Source organism: Pelobates fuscus, chromosome 3 (genome assembly GCF_036172605.1).
Source record: "Pelobates fuscus isolate aPelFus1 chromosome 3, aPelFus1.pri, whole genome shotgun sequence".
NCBI classification, from domain to species: domain Eukaryota; kingdom Metazoa; phylum Chordata; class Amphibia; order Anura; family Pelobatidae; genus Pelobates; species Pelobates fuscus.
Window position 1 is genome coordinate 248,897,370 of NC_086319.1, and position 25,779 is coordinate 248,923,148.

Sequence of the window (25,779 nt, forward strand, 5' to 3'; positions counted from 1 at the left end):
AATACATCCGTATGTATTTTTTATATTGCAAGTAAGTTTAAAGGTATTGTAGGGGGTTATGGATAGTGCTAAAGTACCGTAAAATAGCTATGAAGGGGTTAATATTTCATGTTAGTATAGTGTAGGGGTTATTGTTTAGTTCAGTGTAAGCTGGGGGTTTAATGTGCAGTGTCGGGGTTAATGTCTAGTGATAGTGGAGTGTGTCAAGGTAGTGCAATGGTTAATGCGTACTGTAGTGCGTTTGGATCTTGTAGGCGTTAAGGGATTTCAGTGGAGCACCTGATGCTCAGGAGTCTGCCTCATATATGTCCGGAAGGCCCCAAAACTGTTTGTCACGGACAATAACTACATGAATGGCAACACGTGCAATACAAACATAGAAAATATAATCTGTCCGTTGAAATAACAGGCGGAGCACTTTCCTCGTGAAACACATAACAATAAATAAACCATTAGATTATCCAATACTAACTATACTGTATTGTTTTCAAATATGTTAGCTATGTTTATTTTGTTCCAGGGCACAGCAGGATTCGATGGGAAGAATGGACTGAAAGGCTCAAAAGGTGACAGAGGTCTTCAAGGGCAAAAAGGAGATTCGGTAATGAGTAGTAATGTTATCTGGGTGAACGGATCTATTGAAGGAGGGCATTTTTTTTAACACTGGAATGCTTATAACTATTACAGAAATTTATATTTCCCAATTATTACCAAAAAAATAATGAGGAAATATTGTTACATTGCTATAGAAGAGTGTATTTTACTTTTTAGTACTTGCTTTGTTAATGTCTGATTTAGCCGAATGTGGTTTGATTGCTTTCATATGAAATAGACATTCAGGGGGATAGCTAGGGAATTCTAAATATGCAATCTCTGGTTCACTTCTCCTGCTAATTACCTCTCTAGCTGCTTCTTTTCCAGTTCTGATGTGTTCTGTCATGCAACTTCCTTACTCACTGCTTGTCCTTGGAGGCTTTCAGTAAACATTCACGTAAATAAGGAATAATTAAATTCTGTGGGACAGTTTTGAGTGCATTAATTGCTATATATTATCTGTACTATACTATATTTCAGAGGCCTTTCATTTAACAGGTACCTGTCATGGCTAACATGATTTTATGTCACTTTAAGGAGATTCAGTCATCTGTACACTGTGCTAGCCGAATTCCTATAAACGTATAGATAAAAGGAACTTAATATTTTGTCATTCCTAGACTTTACTACTATGTTAGAAGTTGGTGAAGGAAGGTATCCCTAATAAGTAGCATGGACCCACATGCTAGGAATTGTGGGATACTGATTGCATCATATGAGCAAGGGTGTGTGCACATTTAGATGGCAGATTCCAGGGCGCCATGCAGTATATGAAACATGTGCATATTATTTAAGTGTACATTTTAATTCATACACTAGCTGATGATTTGGCAAAAACACATTGTATAGATTACATTTATACCTATCCGAGGTCGAACTGATTATACACATGATTTGTAGATGACAGGTTCACTTTAAGAAATAGTGAAGGATATACTGTGGGAAAATGCATTTTAAGAGTGAAGAAAGGTACATATAATATGGTGCCACTGATTTTTGGAACCTGAGATTACTCCTTCTGCAGCTACCTTTGAAATCTAATGAAATTTGGATAACCTACCAGATTGAGCATGTGTTCTTTCTAGCTCCCAGTTGACATTGAGGGATTAGACTATTGTATATCTCATGCGAAGGTCAATGCTGTGCAAAGTAGGTCCACAGACCACTATACACACAGATATGGGTTATTCAATAAACATCGGAATTTGTCTGAATGGAAAAAATCCTGAGCAAATTATAGAACAATAAAAATTAAATGTATTGGAGTATTCAACAGAACCAAATATTGTCTAATTTCAAATATTGTCCCAGGTGTCTCATTCCCCCAGGCACCCCCATGTCTTTTATTGCCCCAGCCCCCCATGTGTCTCATTCACCCAGCCCTTTCATGTGTCTCATTCCCCCAGCCTCATATATGTCTCATTTCCCCAGACCCTTCATGTATCTTATTCCCCCCCTCCCATGTGTCTCATTCTCCCAGCCGCCATGTGTCTTATTCCCTCCCAGCACCTCCATTCATGTGTTTTTTTCATTCATGTGTATCATTACCTTAGCCCCCCATGTATTTAATTTCCCTAGCCACCATGTGTTGCATTTCCCCAGCCCCTTCATGTGTCTCATTCCCCCACAGCACCTTCATTTGTGTGTTTCATTCCATCCTCATCATGTGTCTCATTCCTTTAGGCCCCCATGTGTCTCATTCACGTAGCCATCATGTGTCTCATTCACCCAGCCCCCCCCGTAACGGTTCACCAGGCACCCCGACTGGGTACCTCCGTTGAAGAATGCTCTTAGCGCTTCCTGAGGGCTCCAAGCACTCCAGCCGACACCATAACCACCGTAGACTCCTTCAGAGAGCAAGACAGGAAGAAGCTCTTACAAGAGCTTAGTAGTGATATAGCAAGAGAGTATGACTAGCATAGCAATCCCTTGTAGCAGATTCCCCCAATAAGAGACAGCACTCCAAATTGAGGGTGAAGTAGAACTGAAGTTTTAATGAAACACTCTGCTTTTATGCACATTTTACACATATATATTTTACACATATAGTACCGCCCACGGGGTTTTGAAGAACAACTAATCAAACATGTAACATATAGTAGGCAGTGTGACATGTCGGGTCCTCGCTCAGAGACCGTCTTCAGCCAATAAGAGCATTGCCGCAGATTACCATGGCAACACTCTGACTAGAGATCGCAAAACTTACAACGTGGTCTGCAGCTCTGCACTGGGCGGAGCTGCAGACCGGAGAACCAGCCCACCAGGGAAAGGTGCCCACCGGACCACCAGGAAATAATTATAGAAAACTAAAGGTATTTATCTTTTCACAGCCCCCTACCCACCTTACAGCTTCACCCAACCCACCATATAGCTCTCCTTACAGACCCCCTACCCACCTTACAACCCCCTACCCACTCACAGCCCCCTAACCAATATACAGCTCCCCTACGTACATAACAGAACCCCTACCACCTCACAGCCCCCTACCCACCTTACAGCCCCCATACCCACCTTACAGCCCCCATACCTACCAAACAGCCACCCTACCCACTTACAGACCCCTACCCACTTACAGACCCCCTACCCACCTTACAGCCCCTCCACCCTCTCACAACCCCCTACCCTCTCACAGCCCATCTACCTTCTCACAGCTTTCCTACCCACACCTTGTCCTAGCCACCCCACCCTGTCTTCCCACACACCATCACAGCCACTCGCACACACTCTGTCACAGCCCCCAAACCCTGTCACAGCCCCCTACCCACCATACAGACCCCCTACCCACTTACAGCCCCATACCCTCTTAAAGGCCCCTACCTTCTCACAGCCCCTCTACCTTTTCACAACCCATCTACCCTCTCACAGCCTTCCTACCCACACCTTGTCACAGCAACCCCACCCTGTCTCCCCACACACCGTCACAGCCACTCTGTCACAGCCCCCCCAAACCATGTCATAGCCCCCTCACACACCCTGTCACAGCCCCTCACACACCCTGTCACAGCCCCTCACACACCCTGTCACTCCCCCCATACACGCACCCTGTCACTCCCCCCATACACCCACATATCTAAACCAACTGTGTTAATACTGATCTTTTGTGTGGAACTGTATCAAATGCCTTAGCAAAACCCAAGTACATCTATATTTTTACCCATCTACCCTCTCACAGCCTTCCTACCCACACCTTGTCACAGCCACCCCACCCTGTGTCCCCACACACCGTCACAGCCACTCTGTCACAGCCCCCCCAAACCATGTCATAGCCCCCTCACACACCCTGTCACAGCCCCTCACACACCCTGTCACTCCCCCCATACACGCACCCTGTCACTCCCCCCATACACCCACATATCTAAACCAACTGTGTTAATACTGATCTTTTGTGTGGTACTGTATCAAATGCCTTAGCAAAACCCAAGTACATCTATATTTTTACAATTTGCGTTTTTGCAAGCCCTATTGGTTTACTTGTTATAGGATGCAATTGACCCATCTGATTTAAATGTTTTGAATTCCATTTTCTTATAGTTTATTACTTGACTCATCCTCATACTAAGCCACATAGGTTTTACTTTGATACATTTGTATTTGTTTCCCAGTGGTATCTATTAAGAAATGTCATTTTGTTTTAAAAACCTTCCAAATATCTTCTGTGCTTTTGCCAGCGAATAGTTCCTGCCAGTCAATTTGTTGTTAAAGATGCTCTTTATCATATTGAAATGACTTTTCTAAACTAAGCATTTTTGGAAAGTCCATTTTTTTTTAAAATCTCAAATGATACCGTATTATGGTCACTATTTACCAAGTGCTCCCTAAGTTGAATGTTTAAAAATAGGTCAACATTGTTAGTTATCACAAGACCCAGACAAGCATCTGGCTTAGTTGGTGCTTCTAATAATCGAATCATGAAATTGTCATGTCACAGGTTCAAAAACCTTTTTTCATTAACTGTACTACTAGTCCTTTTGGCCCAATCAGTGTCTGTATAATTAAAATTAAAAGCCTTATTTATTTGAGATATCAATTCCTCTTCCTTATCAGAATTAATGGTTGGGGGTTTGTAACATATTCCTACCTTTAATGAATGTTTCTTTTTTTCTCCTATGCATATTTCTATCCATAAGTCTTTTACATCCTCACTGGTAGCATATTTACATACCATTTAAAAAAAAAAAAAAAAAAAAAGTATATCCATTAATATGTAGAGCCCAGGGGTGCATGACCTGGCCATCATGGCGGACGGACGCATCCTGTCTTTGCTCCTTCACTAACTTGATAAACACCGCACAATCCTGACTCTTGACACACTCACCTAGCACCCAGTGAAACTAACTTACCTTCTGCAACAAGCAGTAAGCCTTGGGCAAGGTTCCAAAACCGCCTGCAGTTCATTTTGTGGCCACATCAGACAAGGCCTATTGGAATCAAGGATCCGGCCACTCTCCTGATCCGTGCATCACAGGCTAGGTGCAGAGTCTCCAAGCTGCCCCATTCCCCTCTTCCCCCTCTGGACCGGTGGGAGTCATCCAGGTCCCTGCTTAAATATATATACTTATCTCCTCCGTTGGCTATATACCACGCCTGTCTGCTTGTCCGCTGCAATGGAGATGGCTAAGATGGTGGACGTTCATCCTCATCATGAACACAAAGTGCAAATTCAAGCATCAAGCCCTGACTGACCATATTAAGCAATCTCTGCAGAGGTTGGAGGCGATCTTACAAAACATCTGGGATCAACTGGAGGCAAGAGTAGCAACATCTCAGCTATCTCATCAAGATGGAGGTCAGGGAGGCATGCAGTGGAGGAAGGATGGGCCTTTCTTTAGAACTATGTGACCACGAACAGTCGTTTACCACTACACTTGTCCACTTGGGCAGAAGGCTACCAGTGGTATGCACCCACCGCACCGACCACGCCGTCTGAGGATCAGATGCAAACAGCGGCAACTGACCACACCCACCCTCAGCTTAGCCTAGCTTGAATGCTATTTAAAATGTGCAGTTATTTTACATGCCTTGCCATAGTTTAGACATATATATTGTTAAGCTTGCAAATACTGTTGGGGTATTGCAGGATTGTCTGTTTATCCCATGCACAACAAATATAAAGATTTACAAAGGAAATGTAGAGCCCAATGAAATGTTCCGACCAAGCATTATTTATTATTATTGTACTTTAGTTATAAAGCGCCATTACATTCCGCAGCACTGCCCATGGATACAATGCTACAAGTAAAAGTACAATATAACTAAGAGACAACACATAATTTGACAAACTAATGCAGGAGGAGATGAGGGCAATATTCTTGTGGAAATGTACAATCTAGATCGAAAGGGGGATAAGGAAGTGGGGACTGCAAGCATGACAATAATGTCCCATGATTAAGTGGAGAGCATTAGTTATGGAGTTAAATAGTAGGCTTTTCTAAACAATAATGTAATTATGGAGCATTTATGGCCACCCCTTAGACTTTATTAATTCTATACTTAGTGGAGGTTATCCAATACAAAACACACAACAGTTTGCTGTAGGCTGTGTTGGAGGTAGAAATATGGTAATACTAACTAATATTAACTTTTTTTTTAATTGTTAAATTATTTCTTAATTTTCTTTCACTGAACATGGACAAAAACATTAAACATTTAAAAACAAGTCAAAACAATACACACAATCTCGGCACATAGCTGTGTCTACCCTTTATGTACATAAAAAAAAAATATATATATATATATATATATATATATATATATATAATTAAGCTGTTGTCCAGTTAGTCTATACTTAAATATATTTTGTTTCAAAAGATTATTAATAACAGTCTGTCTAAAGACCTTTAATCTTTCATACTTAAATCTGTACATCTGAAATCAGAATATAAAACCTGCTTTCTTTTGCAAGATGCTACCAAGGAGCTTGTTCATGCTCTAGTAATCTCTCGCATCGATTACTGTAATTCTCTCCTAATTGGTCTCCCCAGAAGCCGTACCGCCCACCTACAATCTGTGGTGAATGCTGCTGACCTTTCTCTCCTGTCGCTCCTCTCACACCTCACACCTCTGTCGATCCTTACACTGCCTTCCAGCCCCCTACAGGTGTCAATTTAAAATACTATTACCTATAAAGCTCTAACCAACTCTAGCCTCTCTAGTATTTCTTCACTGAGTCATAGGTATGCCCCCTCTCGTTCTCTCCGCTCTACTGGGGACCTTCTCCTGTCTGTTGCTCGCACCCTTACTGCAAATTCATGCCTGCAAGACTTTTCACGGGTGACTCCTTTCCTTTGGAACAGCCTGCATACCCTTGTCAGACTCTCCCCTAGTATTCAATCCTTTAAGAAGTCCCTCAAAACCCATCTCTTCAGGATTGCTTATGGCCTCCAAGAGTAAGTTCTATCTCTCAAACCTTCCTCTCGCTCTCTCCTATAGGACCACACTCCACTCTCACTTCAAGTTCTGCTACTTTTCCACCATGTCTATTTGCTGTCTATCTCAATACCCTTCCTATTGTGTTTTTATACACCACCTCCTCTTGAATGTAAGCTTGTTTGAGCAGGGTCCTCAACTATTTATTGTTCCTGTTACATTTTGTTATTGTCTCATTTGGTAAATTCCCCTTTTATTGTAAAGCGCTGTTGAATAAGCTGGCGCTATATAAATACCAATAATAATAATAATAATAAGGGGCCAGGGCCTGACCGCTCAGATGGCCGGTCGTGCTTTCTGAGAGCTCTGTCACCAGTATCCTACCAATATCCTACCCACCGTCCACATAGCCAGAGGGGCTTCGGGAAAGCAGAGCTCCGGAGGGCCCACGGTCCCAACCACGCATGGCGGGGGGACCCAAGGACACAGGGAAGTGACCCACATTAACCTGGGCTGGAGGATCTGAGGGGTCGCAGCACCACCACAACAACCTTCCAAGACACCCACTGAGACACTGTCTACTGCGGAGCCCCAAGGTGGAAGAAAGATGCCACACACACCACACAGAGGTATCTCCAACATGGCCCGCATGTGGGGTTGGCTGAAGGACACCGAGAGCAGCAGCTTGCCACGCGAGCATGGCATAGAGACTTTCTGTGCAAATTCAATTCAAGCTACTCGTGCTAATTCCCAGCGATATAAATGTAACATTTTAGTTACTCCTGTTGAATGTGCTGCTAGACAGACTTTATTCCAGATAAGCAAGCTAGTTAGTATGACCTAATTGAACCATATATTGTTAGTCTGCAAATAGATATATACTATAGCGATTCCGGTGCCAGCTTGTCTTAGCAGTATAAATCTTACTCTGTTCTATTCTTTTTAGTATACGCCTGTTTATAATTGTGATGCAACAGTTCAGCATGTCTGGCTTCTAAACTCTACCTAATCAACAGTTTAGCATGTTTATATTCTTTATATTCTGTGTTTTTATTTTTCTTTACCAGCAGTTTAGCATGTCTACATTCTACTTACAGTAATATAAAATGAGGCAGTCATATCAAGGAGATGTAAACTCTTAATGTGATATCCCTATCTTGTGTACAATGCGTTCATCTCCCCTTCTTTATTCTGTATCATCCAAATACAATGCCTTAATAAAAGAAAGATTAATTAAAAATAAAATAATAATAATAATAAAAATAATATGAACTTAAGACACTTTACAAAGATACTTAACATTTAGTAACACTTTAGGTGTCTCTGCCAGGGATCCTGCCTTAACCCCTTAAGGACCAAACTTCTGGAATAAAAGGGAATCATGACATGTCACACATGTCATGTGTCCTTAAGGGTTTAATTAAGGTAGAGAACAAATATTCTTCCCAACTTCCAATTGCACTTTTCTCCTTATCCTCAAAGAGAAAAGGCAAATGATATAAAAATAAACAAAAGCGCATTCAATACCCACACTGAAGGAAACCAGCTTTTTCCTTTACCGTTTAATATTCCCTCAAAGGCCTTTTTCAATTTCCTCTATTCTCTTAATCCATTTATCCCAATCATATCTTCTTATAAAACCTTCTTTAAACTGATTAGAGATTCCCAACTCCATTTTGAGCTGGAATAGCACTTGATTTATGACCATGGGTAAGTGGAGGCTAATACAGATCTCCAGTGCCTTGCTATTACTAATTTAGCTGCTACCAGGATATGAATAATTATATATCCACGGCTGGCACTACCATAAGGCGGCACAGGCGGCCCCCTTAGGGCGCACCAGCCCTGGGGCTCTAAAACTGTCTAGGTGACCGGCAGGAGGTGAGAGCATAGAGTACCCCTTTCCCGCCGATCACTCTCTCTGCATCCATGCTGAATGCCCAAGTGTTTAATTTACCCAGTCGTTTGCTGTGGTGCCAGTGTTTCGTTGTGTAAGGAAATAGTTTGTCCAGCCTCAGAGGGGATGGGAGCATCGAGGAGTAGCGCGGTAGCGCTTTAACAGCTTAAGGCTGGGATACCTGATGTCATATCTCGGCGGCGGGTTCTGTGAGAGAGAGAAGGGCAACAACACCTAGTGAGACTTGCGTGGAGCAATGATAGGAAACAGTGAGTGTGTATATATAAGTGAGTGAGTGTAATAGCTGGTGTGTATGTAACAGCAAGTGTATGTAAAAGCTAGTGAGTGTGTGTTTAATAGCCTGTGTGTGTGAAACAGCCAGTATGTGTTACAGCCAGTGTGTGTGTGTGTTTAATAGCCTAAGTGTGTGTAATACCAGTGTGTATGTGTGTAATAGACTGTGTGTGTTTGTAATAACCAGTGTGTGTGTGTAATAGACTGTGTGTGTTTGTAATAACTAATGTGTGTGTGTGTGACAGCCAGTGTGTATGTGTAATAGCCTATGTGTGTATAATAACCAGTGTGTATGTGTGTAACAGACAGTGAGTGTGTGTAATAGCCACTGTGTGTGCGTGTTTGTGTGTGTACAGACAGGGAGTGTGTGTATGAGTCAGTGTGCATTTGTCTGTATATGAGCAAGTGAGTGTGTGTATATAAGCCAGTGTGTGTGTCAGCAATGTGTGAGGCACTGTGTGTGTGTGTGTCTATGACCCACTGTGTTTGTATATGCCTATGTTTGAGCCAGTGAGTGCATGTGATGTAGATTAATTTAGAAATAAACAAATATGTTTAAATGTCTATCTGTTCCTGTCCAAATCTGAGATGATTAAATTGCGTATACGCAGAAGTAAGTTCACACTGACACATGGAGTTCAGGTTAAAAGCACTTCAGAAAATGTAATGGCATCTGGTTAGAAAACGGGTATGCAGACCCTTTTAAAGGCAAAATGACATCATCATTGAATATCAGATAATAACAAATAAACATCATTAATTGGATTAAATGTTAAGTGGCTATATCAGTGTCCACCCATCAATATTATTAATTGGCTCAGGGATTTGAGTGACTAGCTAGGTGTCCTCCCACCGGGAGGTGGTATTGTTCTGGACACGGGTGTGGACAGATGGCTCAAGCGCCATCTCTCCCAGCATGAGGCTTACTCGGTGGGAAGGGGGGCTTGAGCGTCATTTTGGGCAGTTAGTGATGTCAGACTCGTGGTCAGGTGCAAGGTTCTTTTATGAACAGAACATTTCATTAGGCCGGCGTTCTCATGGCCTTCAGATTATACTATGTTGCAAATTACAGGAGATTCAGCAATTCCGGGGTTAGTCATATCTTTATAGAAAATACAGTCTCTATTTATTATACTAAATGCTGTTAGGAAATTCTGTCATGTAATGTAGACAAAATGGAGGGTCTGTCATAATGTGAGGTTATGTGAGATTAAAATGGAGTTAGTACAATAATTCAATACAGGTACAATAAAGATTTTTAAATAATTCTACATCAGTCCCCCCTATGAAATGTTAGATTCTAAAAAAGATAAACTTTATTGGTTAGTTCCAGAAGACAGGTTAGCCCAAAGGCACAAAACCCTATGAAGTAACGGTTCTTAAAGTCTTCTTAGTTCTTCAGAGGGACATCATAAAATAGACAAGCTTACATTACCATATGGACCTGTGTTATCTGGAGTAAGGCACAACAAGTCATGGTGACAGGTAAACGTTGTTGGTTGCAATAGATATAATACATGCAAATCAAAATATTATTATTAGCAGTGACGGTTGGGAAAATGGACTCAAACTTTCCTTTTACTGCAAAATCATCTGGTACCCCCCTTGGCACACCTATGGCATCAATATATATATGTGTCAAACTTTCCCTTTAGAGGGGTGCTCCTCTTTGTGTTCTGAAGCATGAATGTGGTGTGTCAAGAGTACCTTGTCATGTATTATGTGTATGGACATAATAACCTTGGCTAGGGCACATTTGCTTATGCATTGTAGTATTAAACCTGTCCCACGCTACATCAGCGTAGGTGGACTCGGATCATTTAGTCAATATTAATATCACCACAAACTCAGGATGGGCAAATAATCCTGAGGAAGCTTGGCGTTTGGATCTCTTTAGCTTCACGAGGTCTCCTTTTGGGGTCCTCGGCTTTCCATCGATGGCAGGTGGTCAGGCATTATTATGGCCATCAAACACCTACTTGTTGGTATCTTTTTATTTTTTTTTAACAAGTCATTTTTCCTTTAGAGTCCAAAGTGTGTCAAAATCAACAAATGTTACTTCTCATGTTGCAGAGAGAGAGAGAGTCTTGAATCTGGACAATGAATCCACTGAGTGATCTCTGCAACTTTCACAATGCACTATTGGGTATATGGTCTTGGTTGTCACATTGATGACCGGCTAGGCTTCTGGCCATCCTGACAAAATGTCTATTATAACTAGTGCATATTTAACCCAGCAGCTCTTTGTCACCTGGATTCTTGAAAGGGATAGTGAAAGTTAGCTAGGTGCTTAGGATTCTCCTCCTCTTCTGCCTGAGCTGTCCTTGGCACAAATAACACAGGATCGGCAGTAACTGATGATTAGAGGAGTAATTCTAGGTGCTTTAGAGTATTTAGAGATCAAAGAGTTCATGAGGGTCTTGGATAGGTATAAAGTTCCATGGGCCCACTGCCCAGTACATGTTTTTGGGTAAACAGAACTTGAGAGTGTTGGAGTACAGCCCGTCTTCAAGGGTTGCCCCTTTCTGTTTTTCCAGCTTTGTATTTCTTCAGGGTCATTCTTTCAGAAGCTTGAGATCTGCGGGTAGGACCTACATGGTGAGTATAGAAGTTTCTTTAGCGGACACCCTTCTGTCCACTTCCCTTGGTGCACTTGTGGCTTGGTTGGCAGCTTTTGGTCAGCTGAGTGGTGCTTCTTATCTTCCAGATTGATCCAAAATAATGTGCTGCACCCAGGGCATATCTTGAGTCAGTGTAGGTATTGGCATGTCTTCCTTCAGGCATTTTGTATGCCACTGAGAAGGCTGTCAATTCAGCGTCTTGAGCAGATGTGGGTGAGGAAAGTGAAGATGCTTGACGTACCTGATCTTCTGTAGCAACAGCAAATCCAGTATGGTACCTTTCCTCTTTATCCGCAAACAGAGTGGAGTCAGGATCTGGTAAAGCTACTGCATGCTCTGTTGAAATGTGTCTTGTTTCTTCTTTCATCTGTTCAAAGCAACCATGAGGAGCAGTAGAAGAGGTTTCCTCACCTATTTCTGTGTGAGATTGGGGGGTATTTGTCTTTCTATTTACAGTTCTCTTGCTGACCCCCCTCTGTAGAGAGTTGTAAATTGATTGTTCATGTTTTGTTCTAATGAGTCAGGTTCCTTTCATGAGATTTCTGGGGACTTAGTGAAGAAAACATGAGGGACAGCCACCTCCCAGTGATGATACAGGTGTCTTACTTCCATGGGAATCTGGATCAGGACCGCACTATTTCCTTGAGAGTGCCCAAAAAAGTTCTTTCATGATGAAGTGCACCTCCACCAGTCTGAATAATTTTTCGTTAGAATAATTTGTCGTTAGTGTGGTATTCCCCCCTGGGAAGTGGCGGAAGAGTGGCCAGAGCAACTTTTCTTCAAAATATAATGTTGTCAGGTAGAGGCAGAGTTGTCTATGAGCGGATGAAATTGGTAAGGAATAAGAAGGGAGGAAGCATATAAAGGATATAGATATGGTAGTGGGGAGATGGAGGAATGAGTAGTGGATAGAGCGAGAGGGGAAGAAGGTGGAGTAGGAAGGACAGGGGAAGTAGGAAGATGAGAAGGTGGAGTAGGAGGAGGAGAAGGTGGATAGAGGGAGGAGTAGAAAGAGGAGGGAGGAGTAAGAGCAGGAAGAAGGAGTAGGAGGAGAGAGGAAAAGGTGGAGTAGAAGGAGAAAGTGGAGTAGAGGGAGGAGTAGGAGGAGGAGAAGGAGGAATAGAGGGAGGAGTAGGAAGAGGAGGGAGGAGTAAGAGCAGGAGGAAGGAGTAGGAGGAGTAGAGGAGAAGTAGGAGGAAAGAGGAGAAGGTGGAGTAGAGGGAGGAGTAGGAGGAGGAGTAGAGGAGAAGTAGGAGGAGAGAGGAGAAGGTGGAGTAGAGGGAGGAGTAGGAGGAGAAGAAGGAGGAATAGAGGGAGGAGTAGGAAGAGGAGGGAGGAGTAAGAGCAGGAGGAAGGAGTAGGAGGAGTAGAGGAGAAGTAGGAGGAAAGAGGAGAAGGTGGAGTAGAGGGAGGAGTAGAGGGAGGAGTAGGAGGAGGAGTAGAGGAGAAGTAGGAGGAGAGAGGAGAAGGTGGAGTAGAGGGAGGAGTAGGAGGAGAAAGTGGGAGGAATAGAGGGAGGAGTAGGAAGAGGAGTAAAGGAGAAGTAGGAGGAGAGAGGAGAAGGTGGAGTAGAGGGAGGAGTAGGAGGAGGAGTAGAGGAGAAGTAGGAGGAGAGAGGAGAAGGTGGAGTAGAGGGAGGAGTAGGAGGAGAAAGTGGGAGACTGTAGATGAAGGGGAGGGATCGGTGGAAGGAGTAAGCGGGGGTGGGCAGGTAAGGGAGCAGACAGGTGATGTAGCAATGAAGGATACATCAGAAATCAAGACTAGGTAGAAATGCAATGGAGGCTGCAAATAGCCCATGTACAAAAACTTTTAACTGGCCCTATGCTTTCCCTAGAGAAAAATAATAAAAGGCTAACATGCTCATCTTGTCTGCACAGGCCTCGAACGTTTCACTCCGTGGGTGTCCCGCAGTGGCTAGCCCACCACTTCTCCCACACCAGACTTGTGCCCGTGGAGACAGACGCTATCCCTGACTCTCGTTCTTTATTTTATTAATTTATATCTAACATCTCAAAATGTAATTCCTACTTATATCACAAATATACATTATCACAATTTTATGTCTCGCAAATGGGATAAAATTTATTCTACTCTTCACTGATAATGTATTTTTAAAACATACAAAATAGACAAATAACATTGTCTTCTGCAAAATAAATGAAAAAGATAATGGGGATTCTGTTAAGCTTATAAATGGCTATACATTAATTCACATTTCTTGTTCTCCAGTTTCTGGCTGTTAATGACAATGTACAATGTAATAGAGCAGCAGAAAATGCTAGCAGAATGCTTGGTTGCATAGGGAGAGGTATTAGCAGTAGGAAGAGGGAAATGCTCATGCCATTGTACAGAACACTGGTGAGACCTCACTTAGAGTACTGGATACAGTACTGGAGACCATATCTTCAGAAGGATATGGATACCTTAGAGAGAGTTCAAAGAAGGGCTACTAAACTGGTTCATGGATTGCAGGATAAAATTCACCAGGAAAGGTTAAAGGATCTTAACAGGTATAGCTTGGTGAAAAGACGAGACAGGGGAAATATGATAAAAGCATTTTAAATACATAAAGGGAAACAACACAGTAAAAGTGGAGACTATATTTAAAAGAAGGAAAACTACCATAACAAGAGGACATAGTCTCAAAAATAGAGGGACAAAGGTTTAAAAATAATATCAGGAAGTATTACATTACTGAGAGGGTAGTGGATGCATGGAATAGCCTTCCAACTGTAGTGGTAGAGGTTAACTCAGTAGAAGTGTTTAAGCATGCGTGGGATAGGCATAAGGCTAAGCACTTGCTGCTAGTAACAGATCTAGAATTAATACACTATAATGCCCAACGTCTCAATTCCTATGCATATGCAATAATAAAATATCTGGGCTTACAACAAAAATTATGTTAGTCAGTCTTTTAATCTTGGAGGCAAACATTATCCAGTAAAAAAAAACAGATTGGAACACACTCCCACCTTATTCATTTGTTAATAGTTATGCTTATAATGTTAACTGGTTCCTTTTCAATTAGATCAAAACATTTTGAAACCAATCCTTAATTGTATTACCATTTGTTCAAGAAATCTTGGTTTATTAGAACTTTCTTTTGTAAATGTTCTTTAAGATAACCCTTCTTCCAGCATGTTATCAATCTTTGTATACAAAGGTCAAACACACTTGTTACTTACACGTGAATCGATACACATATATATTCTATCTACATATTAACCATCACTTGTCACAGACACTTTCCTGATATAGGGAAACTAATAGCAGGATTATTTTAGTAATTGTAACTTTTTTGTTCATAATATGTGGGAATTAAGGAAGACAGCATGTCTTAGGATAGGATGAGCATGGTAGAAGTAGATCTCGAATTGACACGATATATGGGCGGATATGACCTCACTAAGGGCAGAGTGAGGGCACTTAAGGACAACCTTCTTTTGTTCTAGGGGCCATTTTCTTTTTTTAGGGCATTTCAGCTTAGCTACACTAAGTTATAGCCTAATAAAATAAATCAGAGAAGCAACATTCTGTTCGGCAAAATGAAATACTAAACTATGGACAGACTTGACGGATTAAATAAGACAAATGAAAACATTATACATTTAACAGCCCGTGAAGCTTTGAAATAACATGGTACAAAAAATAAACTCACGGGATGCAACTAACCTCCCCCATTATTCACCAGCTATTAATCACCCAACACGTCCAAATACATACACAACGCCACGGAACCTGCTGGCGTCCTACAAATGGCAACAACAACAACAATACACAAACCCTAGAAACCTCCTATACGACACATCACTCCTATGTAAGTAGCAAAATACACAATTAGAATATTTTCTAGCAAAAATTCCATTGCTAAGTCTTATCAGTAGTTTCTGAATAACTCTACGGAAGAGACACATCTGAATTTGCAAGCACGCAACCCCCCTTCCCTCCCCCTCGCGTCTCACAGAAAGCAAGAGAGAGAGGGAGAGGCGGGGGAAATGGGAGAGAGACTGCCAGCAGAATCTCTTTAACCATGTCAATGCCGTACAGTAACAAGACAGAAGGATAGCCACGTTACAGTTATTGCAAAAGCAAAGAGACACAAAAACACAACATTTAGTAATACTCTCAGTGATTAGAAAAAATACAAAACCCCCACCCTCTACCAGGGTAATGGCTAACACAAAATACAAAAACCCCACAGCATTTAAGATTGGATGGGGATGGTGACCGTGGTCAGTTACATTTCGGTCATTACTGACGGGTTGATGGGAGTGGTCACCTCCTGGACGCCATGACAGGGCTCTGGCTGGGAGAGCTTCCCAGTAACACAATTATTATAATATACATACATTCTTAACCCTTTGTGATCTAGTTCTTCCTTAACCCAACCTTCCTGCTGAATAGCTCTTGCTACTTTGTACCAGCATTATCTGTAAGCTTGCTTTCTTCTCTGTCAGCAATCTACGCCAGCTTTCTGGCTGCAATCTACCACATGAAGGCACAGCAATCTTACACACCTTAGCAATCTCTATCTTCAACTAGATCACACGCGCTAGCCAGCCCTTATTGGGCTTTTCTAATCCCTGTTCCATTCCCCCTATAAAAGGCGTCCCAGATATAGAGGAAAAAGGTTTTAAACAGAGTGTCTACAATGGTGGACTGCCACTCGAGAGGGGTGGGTCCCCCCCCAAGTGCGTCGGGTGCCCCCCCCAAGTGCGTCTTCCCAAAACGTAGACTAGTCACTAATTGGAGCGAGGTGAGAAGTGTGTGACCAATCACTTCTCTCACAATAGAAATAGGAGAGGATAGTGTAAATAATACAGGAAGTATAGGAAAAGTAAAAAGTAAGGAGAAATTTTAGAGACAGACACAGGAGTTTGAATGACTCCCAATTAAACAAAAAACACAACAATACAATTGAAATACAGTGCGTGCATCACAGTTCAAATAAAATCAACAGTAATCCCTTTCCTTTACTCGTGTGACCAAAGTCACCTCCCTCAACCTCGTAGTGTCCCCGCTCGGAGAATGACTTCCTCAAGTCTCACTACCAGCGGCCACAGGAAACAGCAACCATCTCCGACCCGAATCCTGTATAGCCTCCCTCGTTACAGCAGTCCACTAAGTGTGGCCACCTCTATCCTCACCCTCGTAGCGCCCCTATGAACCCACTCATAAGTCTCACTACCACGTGGTGCTGGAGACAAGCAATGCCTGCTTGAATCCGCCCGCCACAAATAAAAAATTGGAATTCCACCAGCCTCAGCGCTCGAAGCTGGAGGCTTCCACCTCTCTGCAAGCAGAGTTATGTGCACAATGAGGCTAGCTAGGCTATCAAAGTGACACCATGGGGAATCCCCAGGAAACAATGAGTCTACACCCCTCCACAGATTCCCCCCTCCTCTTTTTCCTTACAGCCACAGCCACGAGGCTCCTAAAAGAGGTAAACAGGCAAAGAAGACCCCCAGGAAAACTTCCACAGGTCCACCCCCCTTTTTCCTTACAGCCACAGCCACGTGGCTCCTAAAAGGAGTAAACAGGCAACAGAGGACTCCAGGCAAATCCCCCGGGTCCACCCCCCTTTATCCCAAAAGTTGTAAACAGACAAACAGACAAACAGAGGACCCCAGGCAAAACCCCCGCAGGTCCACCCCCCTTTATCCCAAAAAGGGTAAACAGACAAACACTCTACCCGGGCACTTAAGCTAAAATAGGCCAATACAAACACACCCAGGCAACAGATAGACTAAATGCAGGTAAACAAGTGAGTAACAAGACACCGGGCAAGATATTACCTGTCTTTGATGTCCTCCCGGGAAGCAGTCACAGACACGTGGACGGGTCAATCAAAGGGGGCTGGAACATACCGGCTAGGCTCTGCAGAAGTCTCTACCGTGTAATCGGAGGTGATCAGTCTCCCTTTCCTTCCCCCCTGGATTCCTCCGTCCAACAGCGTCTTCCTTAGGACGGCTTACCGGCCAGAGGCCATAGCCCGATGCCCCACGTTCTGGGCGCCAAATTGATGTAGATTAATTTAGAAATAAACAAATATGTTTAAATGTCTATCTGTTCCTGTCCAAAGCTGAGATGATTAAATTGCGTATACGCAGAAGTAAGTTCACACTGACACATGGAGTTCAGGTTAAAAGCACTTCAGAAAATTTAATGGCATCTGGTTAGAAAACGGGTATGCAGACCCTTTTAAAGGCAAAATGACATCATCATTGAATATCAGATAATAACAAATAAACATCATTAATTGGATTAAATGTTAAGTGGCTATATCAGTGTCCACCCATCAATATTATTAATTGGCTCAGGGATTTGAGTGACTAGCTAGGTGTCCTCCCACCGGGAGGTGGTATTGTTCTGGACACGGGTGTGGACAGATGGCTCAAGCGCCATCTCTCCCAGCATGAGGCTTACTCGGTGGGAAAAGGGGGGCTTGAGCGTCATTTTGGGCAGTTAGTGATGTCAGACTTGTGGTCAGGTGCAAGGTTCTTTTATGAATAGAACATTTCATTAGGCCGGCGTTCTCATGGCCTTCAGATTATACTATGTTGCAAATTACAGGAGATTCAGCAATTCCGGGGTTAATCATATCTTTATAGAAAATACAGTCTCTATTCATTATACTAAATGCTGTTAGGAAATTCTGTCATGTAATGTAGACAAAATGGAGGGTCTGTCATAATGTGAGGTTATGTGAGATTAAAATGGAGTTAGTACAATAATTCAATACAGGTACAATAAAGATTTTTAAATAATTCTACATCACATGTGTGTGGTGTAGATTAGTAAAACTTTGTCATTGAGAGTAAGTATGGGTCATTGAGTGATAGTGTGTGTCAAAATGTTTCCATTTCTATATATTGGTTTTTTTTCCCATTAAACAAACATAAATAAAAATAATAATAATAAAAAAAAAAAAAAATATATATATATATATATATATATATATATATACCTACACCGTGCTATTATTGGCATATCTCATTATTAAATGTAGATATCAAACTTTATTCATCAGTCATATCGGAAAGACTTAAAAACATTATACCCTCTGTGATACATTTAGATCAAGTGGGATTCGTCCCTGGAAGATCTTCAGTAAATAATATTAACATTTTTAAAATGTTAATATTTTGAAATATATATATATATATATATATTTTAATATTTAATCTTTGAGTTTTCAGACAACGAAAAGCATGAAACAGCATACAATTGCTTTACATGCGGTGGAATAAGTACAAGAAAAAAAAATACATTAATATACATAATATACAATAAACATAATGTAAAAACTAGGCATCATGTCAGAAGTATCTCCATATCCTTCCAATATCACCCTGGTTAACCCTGATCCAATCTCATTTGAAAGACTGTCAGGGTGTCCTACTTAAAGCTCTGTGGTTTCATCCAATTCTCCTTTCCCTCACTTTGCTTCAGAAGGGTAATCAGAGAAGTGATCAGTTTTACCCGCAGTCTATAGGTTATTTCTTCATATAAATATGTCTATTGTAACTCACTTTGTACCTGACTCATTGTAGGCGAGATGGTAGACTTCACCTATCCACTACACAAGATTTTGTCGTCCCTAAAATGTGAATTATTAGGTTTAGGTGGGTCTCTTTCACTTCATATGGGAACATATTCAAGACGAAAATCTCTGGCTGTAGTGGCAACGTAGTAGCTGCGTATGCTTTATGAATGTTGTTGTGCATGTTTTATGAATATTTTTCCAAAACTGATGTAAGATTTAAAATGACCAGAAACAATGTTAAAGTGTGAAACTCTCCTTGTGACATCTGCGGCGGACTGGTGATTTATTTGGAAAGGCATGGACCAATCTATGTCGAATTAGGTACCAGCACATTCAGGGACCACATACCCCATAATGCTCTTACACCCATAATGCTGGCAAAGCATCATGGGAGGTGTAGTCCAAAACATCTGGAGTGCCGAAGGTTGCCTATGTCTGCCATAGATAGTTTTTAGTGTAATTCCCAGTGGGTTAAACATTTAGAGGCTCTAGTCATATGGATAAAGGATCTCCCCAAGAATTCCCTAGTAAAGCTTTTATGTAAATCTGATGGACAGTTAACCATGCATTAGAGTTTATTAGCCCTGTTGCAGTTTGAAGAGCTTTATGTGTGATCGGTGATCCTAAAATAAAATTGTTGTGGGTAGAGGGCAAAAGGGGCAGCTGCTTTGAGCCTCCCAGGAGTAACTGGGCCCGGGGCAGCTGCCCCGTTTGCCCCGCGTTAAAGACGGCCCTGCCTTTCATACAAAAAAAACAAACAGTCCACAAGCAAACACACACACATTCCCCACATACACAACACCACTGACATACCACATACACACACAACCTACAAGCACTCTTACATGCCATACCCCAAGCAGCCCCGCACATACACACACCAAACACACAATGTGACATATCTTACACACAATTAAACAAGTACGTAGCCCACATTCATAGGTTTAATGCAGAATACCACAAACTACTCACAAACGAATACAATATAATAGGCCACATTCGAACAAATACAATGCTACAAAGCAACTGCAACACCCATAAATAATATGGCAACATACACAGTTCAGTTTAAAAACTTAGGACCGGCACACCAAAGGACTTCAAGATCTTATTTTGGGACAGTACTACTAAAAGGTTGCCTAGTTCTGCACTAGACAGTATTGCTCATTTGTATTCATATTATTATTTGGCACAACCTGTTTTTCTTTTCTTCGTATTCTCCCCAACCATCTTCGATTGTTAGGGTATCCAAGTTACAGAGTTCTGCTGCCATTGAAGTCAGAGCTGTATCATTCTCTCCTCACTTCTATAATTTGGAACCTTACCCAACAATAGTAAACCGGGTACATATTTTGTATTATTAATATTAATCAATTGTTTTTTTTAGGGGATAAAAGGCGATCTAGGATTTCCTGGAGACACTGGCCAAAAAGGAGAGAAGGTATTAAATTTTAACACAGATTGCAAACGAGAACCTGTCCTATGACCTGTTTTTTTTACAGTTTTACTGTAACTCAGCAATATAAAATATAAAATATAAGATATCTTCGCAAGGGGATGTGCTAAATAGTAAACATTTGGTGTGATTTCTACATAATTAAAACACTTCTCTTTGTTCGAGTCAGTCGTCAAATTGCAACTGAGACTCCATAGATTCATGTATAAGCCTCACGGATGAGAAATATCTGCAACAATTTAACAATTCTTCTGCTATATGTGCCACCGGTATTTCTTGTACTATATTTAAAATCTCAACATTAAATGAATTCTGAAATAATCTGCAAGCAAAAATTCTTATGAAAAAAGACACTGCATTGGCATAATTAGAGATGGACACATAACACTTAATATCGGATTGAAGACTAGATGTATTACATCTATGTATAAAATGATCTGCCCAAAATCCTGAAGTGTTATATAACCAGCAACAGAATTTAGGATAGCTACATAGACAGTAAATATATTGATGGTGGATAACTTAATTATAACACGTTAAAAAATTAGTGTTGCACAATTGTTTCAGTTTTAGACATGAAAGTTTTAGATATGTGCAGAAGTGCAAAAATGTGTAAAACAATTATGAGACTTTTTTTTCTTAAAAGAGAACAATATCTATCACTTTATAATTAATATACTATTAGTTAAAAGATGTTTCTCTTTACCTTAAGGTCTCTTTTGTCACCATAACAACTACAGCTTAATGTAGTTGTTCTGGTGAGTGTAGTCAGTCCCTGGAGGCTTTTTGCAGTAAATACTGTCTTTTCAGAAAATAAGCAGTGTTCACATTACAGCCTAGGGATACCTCCACTAAATACATCTCAGATGTGCTTCCTGAGCCAGTGCCATTCAGTTTCTTCACCCTCTGCAAGGACACACTGAACTTTCCTCATAGAGGAAAGTTCAGTGAATTGACCATCTCAGCCAAATCATTAATTCTGGCTGTGACTGACACAGCCTGCATTAAAACAAAAATGGTTTAATGTTCAATCACATGTTAACTTACTTTAAAAGTTTGTACCTTCTGCTCTCTAAATTGAACTGTAATTACATACAAGAGGCTCCTGTAGTTTCTGACAATCTACTAACATAGCAGGAGGTAAGAAATTCTAAATTAAACAGGATTTGCAATAAAGTAAATGTAAACATCAGATGACGTGTTACAGGAAGTGTTTAGGAAGGTTGTGCAAGTCACATGCATGGAGGTGTGACTAGGGCTGCATAAACAAAGTGATTTAACGCATAAATGGCAGAGAATTGAGCAGTGAGACTGCAGGGGCATGATCTATATACCAAAACTGCTTCATTAAACTAAGTTTGTTTTGGTGACTATAGTTTTCCTTTAAGCTATTTTCCAGGAAAACTATTTGTACATTAAGACAAACCATTAATTTTGTGCATTTTTAGGTTGATAGCAGATACAATTTTTTTTCTGTGAAGTAGATACTTTTCACAGAATCTGAGTCGATAACATCATGAATACAGTACTACTAATACATCTATAATCACATTTTCTTTCAGGCTTGTTCTAGCAATTCTATATTACTATGTTTAGTTGATGTTATGCCCTAGGTAGCTGAAAAGAAATGGTAACTGCCCCCATTAAATATCAGACTTATTAAAAATGGCACAGCTCAACACCTTCCTCTACATGTCAGGGAGAGACAGAAGCTATTATGTTACAGTTCTACCCTATCCCTAAATTAGTTTTATTGGTTGCCTTGCCTCTTAAAAATAAATCTTATAAATATAATCATGATGTAATAATTTTTAGTGACGTACTTCATTTATGTATATGTTTTATTATGATTATTATTTAGCTCTATCTGCAATTAAATTAACTTGATTATATTTGTTAATAGTGCATGTCCAAACTTTTTTGTTTATCAACATTTTTGAGCAGTTGTGGGGGACATTTGCATTAAATTTAATTATGCTGTTCTACCAGGGTCTACGTGGATATCCTGGTACAATAGGAGGACCTGGAACTGAAGGAGTTAAAGTTAGTGCATTTTACTCACTTCTTTTCAACGAATTTTGTGTAAAAGCTCAGCCCAGTGACTACAAAGTATGGTGGAAAGTAATGCTAAATAAAATATGGTTAACACCATTTTAAAGTGTAACATTTATACCTCAATGTTTACATATTGAGAGACATTTTGAGTTTTTGATATAAGACTAATGCTTACCATTTAATTGAAAATGCAATATATTGAACTTTCTTATGCTCATTATGTTTTAATGTCTCTTGATGTACTTCATGTTTGCTGGTAATGTCTGTGGATGGAGAAATGTTTACCCCATTTTCAACTTTATTTTTAAATTTTTTTATATTTCTTTATTTTTGCTGCGCAAGATATTACAAGCATGCCTGTAATGCCACAACGGCTATTACAGGCTATTTGAATACAAACATAGTTGAACATTTGCGTGTAGTGATGTCGCGAACATAAAATTTTCCGTTCGCGAATGGCGAACGCGAACTTCCGCAAATGTTCGCGAACGGGCGAACCCGGCTAACCGCCATAGACTTCAATAGGCAGGCGAATTTTAAAACCCACAGGGACTCTTTCTGGCCACAATAGTGATGGAAAAGTTGTTTCAAGGGGCCTAACACCTGGACTGTGGCATGCCGGAGGGGGATCCATGGCAAAACTCCCATGGAAAATTACATAGTTGATGCAGAGTCTGGTTTTAATCCATAAAGGGCATAAATCACCTAACATTCCTAAATTGTTTGGAATAACGTGCTTTAAAACATCAAGTATGATGTTGTATCAATCAGGTAGTGTAAGGGTTACACCCGCTTCACAGTGACAGACCAAACTCCCCGTTTAACGCACCGCAAACAACCGCAAACAGTCCATTTGCACAACCGCAAACTCCCCATTTGCACAAGGTTGGATACCAAGCTAGCCATGTCCCGTTCCTTGTCCTTACTGATGTCATTGAAGGTCTCTTCCTCCACCCAGCCATGTGCAACACCAAGGGTCCCCAAACGGTGACAACAAGCCCCCTGTTTTTTTTTTGTTACTGTTACACTAAATATGAGTTGCACGGGTGTGACACTGTGCCCTGGCAGGCCCTGAAACGCACACGTGTGAAGGAATCTGACTGCTATTATATTACAGTCAAAAAAGTTTTTTTTTTTTTTTTTAAATGCAAGCTATTGTGACACCAGATATGAGTGGTGGCACTGGGACCACCTTAAAAATATTGGATATCGCTAAAAATCATGATCACTATATACTTTCTCTACAAACCTCTAAAACGAACCAAACTACTCATCCATCCGCTATACCACACACATTTCACCACTACTCTCACTGTTTACCTCTGACTACAGCTAAATTCATCTTCTACATCAGAACACTATTCCTAAGATTGGGTTGTATCCATGTCTCGGGTCTTTCATTTAGAATAGGGGCAGCTTCGGTCTCCTTCAACACTGACACTCCAGTGCATATTATTAAAAGATTGGGCAGGTGGAAATCCTCAGTCTACAACCGATATATTCCTCATCCCGAGAAAGAAATGAGGAAAGCTTTTAAAAGTTTGGCTTTGTAAATTTGATGCAATAAGTGTGTTTTTCTTTAATACCTTTTCACCCTCTTTGCATGAGCCCGATTTACATATATATTTCTGAACATATATATTATATTATTCACTCACTCACTCACTCCCTCACTCTCTGGGCCAGCCTAAGACATCATGCTGCCTAGGTCCAACGATAAATGACTATGGGGGATAATGTATAATAAACACAGGTTACTGGCTATGGGGAGGATAATGTATAATAAACACAGGTTACTGGCTATGGGGGGATAATGTATAATAAACATAGGTTACTGGCTATGGGAGGGATAATGTATAATAAACACAGGTTACTGGCTATGGGAGGATAATGTATAATAAACACAGGTTACTGGCTATGAGGGGATACTGTATAATAAACACAGGTTACTGGTTGTGGGGGGATAATGTATAATAAACACAGGTTACTGGCTATGGGGGGGATAATGTATAATAAACACAGGTTACTGGCTATGAGGGGATACTGTATAATAAACACAGGTTACTGGTTGTGGGGGGATAATGTATAATAAACACAGGTTACTGGTTGTGGGGGGATAATGTATAATAAACACAGGTTACTGGCTATGGGGGAGATAATGTATAATAAACACAGGTTACTGGCTATGGGAGGATAATGTATAATAAACACAGGTTACTGGCTATGGGAGGATAATGTATAATAAACACAGGTTACTGGCTATGGGGGAGATAATGTATAATAAGCACAGGTTACTGGCTATGGGGGGGATAATGTATAATAAACACAGGTTACTGGCTATGGGGGAGATAATGTATAATAAACACAGGTTACTGGTTGTGGGGGGATAATGTATAATAAACACAGGTTACTGGTTGTGGGGGGATAATGTATAATAAACACAGGTTACTGGTTGTGGGGGGATAATGTATAATAAACACAGGTTACTGGCTATGGGGGAGATAATGTATAATAAACACAGGTTACTGGCTATGGGAGGATAATGTATAATAAACACAGGTTACTGGCTATGGGGGAGATAATGTATAATAAGCACAGGTTACTGGCTATGGGGGGATAATGTATAATAAACACAGGTTACTGGCTATGGGAGGATAATGTATAACAAACACAGGTTACTAGCTATGGGAGGATAATGTATAATAAACACAGGATACTGGCCAGTGGCGTACACATGACCCATGGGGCCCCGGTGCGAAAATTGATCCGTGGGGCCCCCCCCTCGCGCTTACTCTGCGCGGGCCGGGGCAGCAACACATGGCGGCGGGCACCTGGTCGCAGGGGTTGCAGGGCTGCGACCGCGGTATTTACGCCAGTGCATGCAGATGCACACACACTTAAAGGAATACTACAGACACCCAGATCACATCAGCTCAATGAAGTGGTC

The 25,779-nt window shown here is 41.1% G+C and overlaps 1 protein-coding gene across 1 annotated transcript in view; it reads left to right on the forward strand.

The window, feature by feature from the left end:
• LOC134601732 (collagen alpha-1(VII) chain-like) overlaps positions 1–25,779 on the forward strand; it is a 414,484-nt gene that overhangs the window by 318,869 nt on the left and 69,836 nt on the right. Inside the window, exons 87-89 of the mRNA XM_063446237.1 lie at positions 521–601; positions 20,709–20,762; positions 22,767–22,820. Of these exons, the coding sequence (XP_063302307.1) occupies positions 521–601; positions 20,709–20,762; positions 22,767–22,820 (189 nt within the window). The remainder of the gene's footprint in view (positions 1–520; positions 602–20,708; positions 20,763–22,766; positions 22,821–25,779) is intronic.